Source organism: Zingiber officinale, chromosome 2A (assembly GCF_018446385.1).
Source record: "Zingiber officinale cultivar Zhangliang chromosome 2A, Zo_v1.1, whole genome shotgun sequence".
Taxonomy (NCBI): Eukaryota; Viridiplantae; Streptophyta; class Magnoliopsida; order Zingiberales; family Zingiberaceae; genus Zingiber; species Zingiber officinale.
In genome coordinates this window covers 1,374,486-1,385,069 of record NC_055988.1, presented here as the reverse complement: position 1 = coordinate 1,385,069, position 10,584 = coordinate 1,374,486, and the positions used below count along the sequence as shown (strand labels likewise).

The 10,584-nt window shown below is 42.8% G+C and overlaps 1 protein-coding gene across 1 annotated transcript; it reads right to left on the bottom strand.

Annotated features, from left to right (window-relative positions):
• Nucleotides 1-991: 991 nt before the first annotated feature.
• Nucleotides 992-3,710, bottom strand: LOC122040371 (subtilisin-like protease). Its single transcript, XM_042599687.1, has 2 exons — nt 3,648-3,710; nt 992-2,458 (listed from the first exon to the last, which is right to left on the bottom strand). Exons 1-2 carry the CDS (start codon nt 3,708-3,710, stop codon nt 992-994), a joined length of 1,530 nt encoding a protein of 509 aa, XP_042455621.1.
• Nucleotides 3,711-10,584: the final 6,874 nt, after the last annotated feature.

The following is a 10,584-nucleotide window of genomic DNA, read 5'->3' as shown; positions in this document are numbered from 1 at the left end:
TTCAAACACTGGTTACAAGAACATTGTATTTTGCTCTTCTGATATAGGCTTAAACAGAGCTCTTTATGTAGCCAACCCCACCAAGTTAGAACACAGCTTGATTTGTCTTTTTTGCTATAATACATGTGTTTTGTTTATTGCTATAGTCCATGTTAACTCGTGTCCTAAAAATCTAATGTCTCCTTCCCAACACATTTAGATTAAGAAGAGAAGGGGAAATCCCACCAATGTTATATATAGAGGTAAATTATAATTATATATAAAGGCTTGCTTACTTGGGTGACCGTTTAGGTATGGTGATAAGATGAGTTATATTATTATAATAAGATATCTCATTACATGTGGGAAGGAAAAAATACTATATAAAGGGAGCTCCGAGATTTTTTTATTATTTATGACCATCATCCCTACTGAACTGAGACTCAAAACTAACTTGAGCATCGGTCGAAGCAATTGTGTAGGTCGGGATCCATCTTAGCCTCATCTATTGACGTTTTCTTCTCTTGGCCTTCTGCGATATGGCAGGCTAACTCTAAATTTTGGATTTTTCCCAATTTGATGTCCTCTTGCAGTCAACGAGCAAGACATCTAGAATATATATTTAAACTTCTGAAATACAATATACATTGTTTGATGACATAGCACGTAGATCGAGAGGAAGAGAGAAAAACATTTGGGTGTATAACTTTACCAAAACATTATTAATTAACCTAACTTTAGTTCAAATTAATGATACATATGAGGTTTAGCCCATATATGCAATCTCAAAATTGAAAGATAGATTAAATTAGGGAAGAGAAAAAACAAAAGAAAATAAAACTCGAGAAATAAGAGAAGCTGAGCAAACATTTCATCTTGCTAAAGCAAAAATTCGTCTAAAAAGGATTAAATTCAACCATAATATTCTTCTTCCATTCTCTTCCCTTCCATCATCTCTCCTACACTATCTCATTCTTTATTTTTTTTTGGTAAAATTCCCCTTTTCTGTCTTTTACAAGGCAGAGATGACAAATGGGCTGGTCACCACATATTTACCATCATTAGAAGTCCAAGTCAACTTTCCCTCTACAAATTGATTGCCGGAAGTGGGAGGTCCACCAGCGCTCCATTCCGCGCTCACTGTGAACGACTTCTGCTCGTTCAGTTCGTTGAACGTTAGCATATGAGGGGTGACAGTAGCCGACACGACAGTCTTTGATATGGTCACCGACACTGTGTAGCTCGATCTTGCCAGTCCAACATTCGTGACAATCCGAGTCACTTTGGCCGCCGCCCCGCCTTTAGGGGCTAGTAGAATTGACGGGTAGTTAAGCTCCTCTTCCATCATGCTCTTCGAGCAGTTCACAACTCTACGTGCTATATTTCTTGCACCTTCTTCACCGAATTTGCCGCAGATATAGGAGACATAGTCATCATCGGTGATGTCGTAAATAAGTCCGGGATCAGCAGCTTTGCTAGGGTTGACGTGTCCTGCGCCCTTGGCGAAATAGAGCGCCGACTCAAGTAACTCGTCAGAGACATCGGCGTCTGCCGTGGTCATGATTGCCGACCTGATACTTGCCGGAGACCAAGTAGGATGCACAGCCTTTAAGAGCGCGGCGACACCACTGAGGTGAGGCGCCGCCATGGACGTGCCGGATTGGATTTTGTACTCAGGAGTGTCATCGGAAGGAATCCAGGCCGCCAAGATGTTAAGGCCAGGGCCGGAGATGTCTGGCTTGAGGATTCCCGACGTTGCTTGAGACGGCCCTCGGGAGGAGAACCAAGCCACGGCGGGGGCAGAGGATACGCCAAGAACCGTCCCGTTAAAGACAATCGATGTGGAGGGGTCAGAAGCAGAGATCAAATACGATATGAGATCGGAGCCTTCTTTGTTGGCGAGCACTACTCCGGGAAAGTCCATCTTGGTCAGTATGATGGTGGCACCCACTTTCTTCGGGAAAATGAAAATCAACGCCTTGGCACCGTGGGACTTGGCGAATGCCACCACATTATGCCTACCGCCGGCCTCGTAAACCCAGATGCTGCCCCTGTGGCTATCATCGAGAGGATCCATGTCGCAGGTCGGCGACTCAGTGGAGTAGTATAGGGGAAGAGAGCTTTTAGGAAAGTTGCTAGGCTGGTCAAGAGACTCTCCGGGGATCACTTTCCCACTGGGAAGCTTCACGGAGACCCTGAAGCTTCGATCAACACTGCTAGCTGCCACGGTGAGCATCCACGGCGCCTCATTGTTGAGGGTGAAGTTGTTAGGTCCAAAGTTTCCGGCACAGGCACTGACGAAGATCCCCTTACTGGCTGCCGCGAACGAACCGATGGCAATGGGATCCTGGTCCAGCGGTATGGAATCGCCGCCGAGTGAGATAGAGAGGATGTCAACGCCGTCCTTTACAGCTGCGTCCAACCCGACAAGGACATCAGCAGAACTGCAGCTTTCATTGCCGAAGGGGCCGGAGCAGACCTGGTGAATAGAAAAATATTTAAAAAAATTTCTACAGTGCAAATCGGGCATAGTCGTGCAACGGGAGTCAAGTAGGATATTATTTCTGTTAATTTTAAACTTCTCATCAATGCATATCTTAAAATAATTAACAGCATATTATCTTTATCTTGCATTTACTTCTACAAGCTTGTTATGTGCCTACTATAGTGAAAATACTCCCGCTCCACCTCGTACCTCCGACCACTTCACATGAAATTGTTCTCGTCTCCGCTTACCTCCGACCACTTCATATGAAATTGTTCCCGTCTCCGCTTACCTCTGACCACCCCACATCACATTGCTTCCCTCCTTACCTCGACTCTTTTCGACAACCCACATGTCACTATTCCCCTCCTCCTTATAAAATATCAGGTAGCTTCAACTCTTCAAACTACACGACGAAGATGAAGGTACTTACCTTCTTCTTATTCCTCTTCGTTTTTATCTTAGCTACTGTGACGCTGCCTCCTCCTGCTGCCGTTGAAGCCGCGGTTCAGTCTGCTGCTGCAAGAGACGCCGCGGCTCTTCTACCTTATATGAAGCATCCGCAGATTTATCGTACTGATATTTACTATTTATATTGAAATTTTCGGTATACCAAAAATTTCAGTAATAAAAAAGTTCAGTATACAGAAAAGTTCGGTACGATATTATACGTACTAAAATTTTTGGTATCGGTATAATATGTACCATTTTTGATATTTCGGTATATACCAAAATATCCAATATAATTTTTTTATAAATTATTTATTATTTTATTTAGGCTTAAAAGTTGTATGGAGCCAGCACCACCGCCGCCAGTGAGGAAGTGAAGGAGCCTATTTACCGCCCCAGTGAAGAAGTGAAGGAGCCTCTTTATCGTCGCTAGTGAAGAAGTGAAGGATCCTATTTTCTCCTCTTATAATAATCTACCACCAATCTTGTCGCTATCTTGGATTTCAACTAGTATATCTTCTGTTAATACAGTCTTTTGCTGCATATTCTGTTATAATAGAAAAATATTTTAAAAAATCTTCTACAGTGAAAATCGGGCACAATCGTGCAACGGGAGTCAAGTAGGATATTATTTCTGTTAATTTTAAAGTTCTTATCCATGAATACCTTAAAATAATTAACACTATATTATCTTCATCTTGCATTTACTTCTACAAGATTGTTATGTGCCTACCATAGTGAAAACACTCCCGCTCCTCCTCTTACCTCCGACCACTTCACATGAAATTGTTCCCATCTCCGCTTACCTCCGACCACTTCATATGAAATTGTTCCCGTCTCCGCTTACCTCCGACCACCCCACATCACATTGTTTCCCTCCTTACCTCAACTCTTTTCAACAACCCATGTGGCATTGTTCCCCTCCTCCTTATAAAAAATCAAGTAGCTACAACTCTTCAAACTACACAAAGAAGATGAAGCTACTTACCTTCTTCTTCTTCCTCTTCGTTTTTGTCTTGGCTGCTATGACGCTGCCTCCTCCTGCAGCCGCTGAAGCCGCGGGTCAGTCTGCTGCTGCAAGAGACGCCGTGGCTCTTCTACCTCTGGAGAAGCATCCCCAGATTTATCGTAATAATATTTACCGTTTATATTAAAATTTTTGGTATACCGAAAAGTTCAGTAATCAAATCGTTCAATATACAGAAAACTTCGGTATGATATTATACGTACTAAAATTTTTGGTATAGGTATAATATGTAACATTTTTGATATTTCTGTATATACCAAAATATCCAAAATAATTTTTTTATAAATTATTTATTATTTTATTTTGGCTTAAAAGTTGTATGGGGGCAGCACCGCTGCCGCTAGTGAAGAAGTGAAGGAGCCTGTTTTCTCCTTTTATAATAATCTACCACCAATCTTTTCGCTATCTTGGATTTGAACTAGTATATCTTCTGTTAATACAGTCTTTTGCTGCATATACTGTTATAATAGAAATATATTTTAAAAATCTACTATAGTGAAAATCGGGCACAGTTAGGATATTATTTCTGTTAATTTTAAAGTTCTCGTCCATGCATATCTTAAAATAATTAACAGTATATTATCTTCATCTTGCATTACTTCTACAAGATTGTTATGTGCCTACTATAGTGAAAATACTCCTACTCCTCTTACCTCCGATCACTTCACATGAAATTGTTCGAGTCTCCGCTTACCTCCGACCACTTCATATGAAATTGTCCCATCTCCGCTTACCTCGAACCACCCCCACATCACATTGCTTCCCTCTTTACCTCGACTATTTTCAACAACCCACATGGCATTGTTCCCCTCCTCCTTATAAAAAATCAGGTAGCTTCAACTCTTCAAACTACACGATGAAGATGAAGCTACTTACCTTCTTCTTCTTCCTCTTCGTTTTTGTCTTGGCTGCTGTGACGCTGCCTCCTCCTGCAGCCGCTGAAGCTGCGGGTCAGTCTGTTGCTGCAAGAGACGCTGCGGCTCTTCTACCTCGTGAGAAGCATCCGCAGATTTATCGTAATGATATTTGTCATTTATATTGAAATTTTCGATATACCGAAAAGTTCAGTAATAAAAAAGTTCAGTATACAGAAAAGTTCGGTATGATATTATACGTACTAAAATTTTTGTTAGTTTCGTTGTTGGTTTTACGTTCGTCTCGTTTTATGTTTTCCGCTGCTGTGTGCTTATATCCAGCCGTGTGTGCTGTTGTATTATGTTTTATGTTTTATTCATTTATGTCCAGCCGGGTAGGCTGAGTATATTAAACTGTGTGTTCTGTTGTTTGTATTTTGTATATATATATTCCAGCCGAGTGTGGCTGAGGTATATTTTGTATGTAATAATGCTTCAGATTGTCACCCGTACAGGAGAGATACTGCCGAAATTTCTTTGGACAGGGACTCCTTTGGGGTTTGACAATTAAGTTCAGTATACAGAAAAGTTCAGTATACAGAAAAGTTCGGTATGATCTTGTTCGTTCTATGATTTTCGGTTTTACGATTGTTTTGTTTTTCCTTTGTAAGTTGATCCCACGATGGGACTCTCGAGTTGTGGGACCAGGCAGCGGCAGATATCTCCGAGCTATAGGATGTAAGCGATCTATTGTTAAAACATTTTCCTTACATACTTATTATTAACAGGAATGGCACGAAAAGGGTCGACTGCTATGAATCACCGTGGACAAGGTCGACCACGAAAACAACCCATGGTATCGATGGGTCCCGAACCTGTTGGCCAAGAGACGGAGGTTACAGGAAACCCGAATGAGGTTGATTCAGGTAGCAGTGATCGAAATCCTCCCACCTCTACTAGGGAGCATGAGTTACGGACGCCCGGAGCACCACCTTCTATACCTGCTCCAGACACTACTGGTTGGGTGATGGATAGAGCCCGAATACCCTTGTTGGCGAAGTCTGTGAAGGATCGAACTACACTGTTCCATGGGGGTGCTGACCCTTGGGCGGCTCGTAGCTGGTTGAAGAACTTGGAGGGTACATTTTGGTACATGAAGTGTACAGATGAAGAGAAGGTGGAGTTGGCTGCATATCATCTTCGGGATCAAGCCGTCACTTGGTGGGACATGCAGAAGTCGATCTTTAGAGAACAACGTGTGACGTGGCAGATGTACCGGGAGGCATTTGAGAGACAGTATTTCCCGGTTACATTTTGTCTAGCCCGTCGTCAGGAGTTTCTGAACCTCAAGCAAGGTGACCGTTCTGTGATGGAGTATAATGCAGAATTCAGTAGACTGGCTGAGTTTTGTCCTCATCTGGTGGCTCAGGATTATGATCGGATGCATCAGTTTACGCAAGGACTTGCGGCATACATACGACTCAAGATGTCAGGATTTCCAGGTAGTTCTTATCGGGAGGTGTTAGATCGGGCGTTATTCATTGAGATGACTCAGCAGCAAGTGAACATGGAGAAAAGTAATACTAAACAAGTGACACAGAAGAAGGAAAAAAGAGGCCAGAGCTCACAGGTTACCTCTAGAGGGTCCTCTCCACCTCAGAAGACAAGGCGAACCTCGGATGGGGGTTCTCGTTCCCCTCAACGAGATTGGAAGAATGATAGTAGAGGGACTAGATGTTTCCAGTGCGGCTCGAAAGGTCACCTCAAACCTAATTGTCCATTGGACCACTCGATATGCTTTTATTGTAAGCTCCCGGGCCATGAGAGTCGAAATTGCACTCTGAAGGCTCAATTAGAGACGACTAAAGATACCACTCAGGGAGGGCGACCCACCCAGCCACGACAGCAGAAAGGATCTCAGAGGACTCAGAACGCTTCATATCAGCTGCAACTGCCGGGGCCCCAGGGAAAAGTATACCATATCCAGAGTCAGGAGTATCCAGTGATGCCAGCGACCACGCAATACTCTACTGCGGCGTCCCCTTATCAGACATATCCGGCACAGCAAGACCCTGCACTTCCATCTCAGCCTTATTCGGCATTCCAGCCACCGACTCAGCCTCAGTACCCGCAGCAGCAGCAGGGTGACGCTCCTCCGATCCCACGTCAGCCTACTTTAAGGATGCCACCATCAAGTGCAGAGGTGGGACGGGGTTATGCTGCCACACGGGAGGAGGCACAGCGGGCCGAGGGATTGGACTTCCGAGGTATTAGCCACTTTATACATTTAGTGTAAATTTATTGATAGATACTGGTAGTTCTCATTCGTTCATCTCTCGGGTATCTTTGGATAAGATCGGGGGGAATAGTGGGATTTGACATCATCCTGAGCTTAGATGGGATGACTATAAAACGTGTCATTTGGTGTTCAACGTACCGAGGTCGTAAATTTGGGGACCAAATTTTTTTAGTAGGGGAGAACGTAAAATACGGCCACAAATAATAATTTAATAATAAGGTTTAATAGACAAATAACCTTATTAGGATTTTTAGAAATTTTTAGAAATTTTCTGGGATTTAATTGGATCTCATATGATGTATTTAAAGGGAATGCATTAATGGGGTCGATAAAAGCCTGTTTGGAATACCCGGGGTGGGAGTTGATTGAGAAATCGATCTAGGGTTTTATTTTACAAATCCCTAAGTTATAAATATAATTATCCCGTGCCCTAACTCCCACACCCGTCGAACTACTCATCCTCCCCGAGCCCTCTCCCTCTCGCGAGATCCCACACCACCTCCGGCGATCTCCCTTCCTCACTCGAGCACTAGCCGGTCTCCTCTCTTCCTCGCGCAAGAGCACCCCGGCAACCGGCAACCTCCTTTCTCGAGCGATCACAGCCGGCGATCTTGCCCTCACGCGAGCACCCCAGCCGCCTCAACACCCGCTTGAGCCGGTGTTGTCCATCCCGGTGCCAGCCGAACCCTAGGTTGGCTCCAGGCAATTGCTTCCACCTCCACTGTGCCACACAAGTTGGGGTTGACTCCGGATCAGCCCAAACAGAGCCCTGCCGCCAACACAGCCGTGCCCTAACGAATCCAGTAGGTACAATCTCTCTTGTAGGTATGAGTTTTGGGAATAAGGGATAGGAGTAGGTGTATAAACGATCTCCATTGATGTCCTTGCTTCTTCCTATGGTTCCTTTCGATTCCTTCCTATTGCCCCCGAATGGTTTGAACAAGTTGATAGTGGATTAAGTCTTGATTAAAGATGCTCTTGCTTCTCCCTGTTGTTTCTGGATTTTTCGAACAGATTCTAATAGTTTAAGCTTCGATTGATGACACTGTTACTTTGTCCGTTCCATCTAAATGGATGAAGTGTTAAGCTGTGTTCGATGGCGTTTTGGTTTTATTAATCGGTTTTGCTTCGTTGAACAAGCTTGAGATAATAGGATGTGACCAATTTCGTTGTTACTTCTACTCATGCTTTGTTTTGGAATTAGTCGTTGCTGCTTTTGCCTTCCGAATTGTTGAGGAAATTTGTGTGGATTTAACTTGATGTTGTAGCTGAGGTTGTTGTGGATTCTATTTGTGGTTCTTGTCTCCTCGCTGTTGTAGGATTTTGGGACAGATGTGGTAGTCATTATGCAATTTCAAGAATTATTCTTGCTACCTTAAGATGTTTTCGGATCTTGGTCAGGTAGGTGAAGTTTGGTTTTGTCTTGAATAGCCGTGATCTTGAGAAGTGAATTGGTGTGATTTCATTTGAGTTAGCTGTGGATTTGTGGATGGGGTTACGGTGTGGTGGTTGATTCTTTTAGATGATCTTATATGCTGGTAAAGATTTGGATTATTAGGTGGAATTGAACATGGTCCCTAATCGAATTAGGTTTGGGATTTGATTTAGTTATTAAATTCATATATAATTAGCTAAATCTATATACTATGTGATCGCAGGACGTTGATTGAAGACGGTTGACACGATCTACATATAAAGGCGGGTACTTCTTGCTTTGTTTTCTTTTAGTACTTCGACCTTAGTGCATGAATCATTTTGGATAAGGATTGTTTTTACCTTGACTCCACTCTTATTTTCCTGCGTTTGATACTTCCACTCAAAATCTTTGAGTTACTCATTTTTATATCCATACAGTCTCTTGTTGTTGTCTATGATCAGTAGCAGATATTAGATACCATGTTTGTATGCTTTGACTGTTGTTTATTTATGTAAGATATTGAGCATGCTGGCTTCATGTAGTATACCTATTTCCGCTTATATATATGATGACTGTCGCATTGTTCGCATCATGTCATTGCATGCATGCCGCATCCTCGGCCACTCGAGAGAGTGGTAGCTGGAGTTGATGCCGCTTGTCCTGTCGTGCCGCACTCGGCCACGCGTGGGTAGTGGTAGCTAGAGTTGCGAGCAGCAGGGACCCCCTTTCGCTGTGTAGCTAATTAGCTACTCAACACCTGTCCATCCGGTCACTCGCAGGAGTGGCGGCCTTTGGGTGGTACAGTTGCCATTGATCCGGCCTCTCGACCATACAGGGGTCATGGTGCAGAGAGGTGGGCGGGGTGGTCATCCGTACATACGTTGTTATTATGCCTGCTTGGGCTGCTGCTGTTTACTTATGTTATTATTGCTTTCTTATGCTGATGTGGTATATTTATGCCGTCGCTGCTTCTTGCTGTTGTTCGCTTATGCTGATATGCTTACTGGTGTTGAGATATATTCTCATGGTAGATGTTTAGTCATTGGGAAGTGGTATATACCCTGCTTATTACCTCTGTAGTTATGAGCAATACTGTAGCAGATTAGTACCAGTTCTAACCTATTGTACCTAGCCTAAGATATGGTTTCAGGTATGAGCATTTATTATGGCTTTACTTTAGTGTATGCTATTCTTTTATGAGACTGTATACTTTTGGTTCACTTTCTATTGTATGTTACGTTCATGCACTATCTCTTTCCTTACCCGCTGAGTTCCAATACTCACCACCTCGCAATTTGGTTTTCTTTCGCCAGGTAACAGGTAGATGAGTCATAGATGCTTGGAGAGATGTCGGCTGCCAGTCCCACGTCACACTCGAGGATAGTTTTCTTGTTTTGTTTTAGTATTGTTTGGATGGTATGTTGATTTTGTGTATTTTGCTTTTCAATGAGTCGATGTGAATTTTTGGAGTCTAGTCTGGTGGTTGCAGACATTTTTATTAGTGTCGTTGTTAGTTTTACGTTCGTATTATTTTGTGTGTTTCGCTGTGCATGTTTCCAGTCGTGTGGGTTGTTGTTAACTGTGTGGTTATTTTTATTCATTCATGTCCAGCCAGGTTGGCTGTATATATTAATTGCGTGGTTATGTTATTTCTAATTTGTGCATATATTACAGCCGAGTGTGGCTGATGTATATTTTGTATGTAGTAATGTTTCATATTGTCCGCCGTATAGGGGAGGTGCTGTCGAAATTTCTTCGGACAGGGACTCCTTTGGGGGCGTGACAGATATTATACGTACTAAAATTTTTGGTATCGGTATAATATGTACCATTTTTGATATTTCTGTATATACCAAAAAATCCAAAATAATTTTTTTATAAATTATTTATTATTTTATTTAGGCTTAAAATTTGTATGGGGGCAGCACCGCTCCGCTACTGAAGAAGTGAAGGAGCCTATTTACTGCCGCCAGTGAAGAAGTCAAGGAGCCTATTTATCACCGCCAGTGAAGAAGTGAATGAGCCAATTTTCTTCTTTTATAATAATCTACCACTAATCTTGTCGCTATCTTG

Coding starts and splice junctions, on each gene's coding strand:
- LOC122040371 (XM_042599687.1), bottom strand. CDS start 3,710: ATGGGAACAATTTCATGTGAAGTGGTCGGAGGTAAGAGGAGGAGCGGG. Junction 2,459..3,647: donor GCGGGAGTGTTTTCACTATG/GTAGGCACATAA, acceptor TCTATTCACCAG/GTCTGCTCCGGCCCCTTCGG.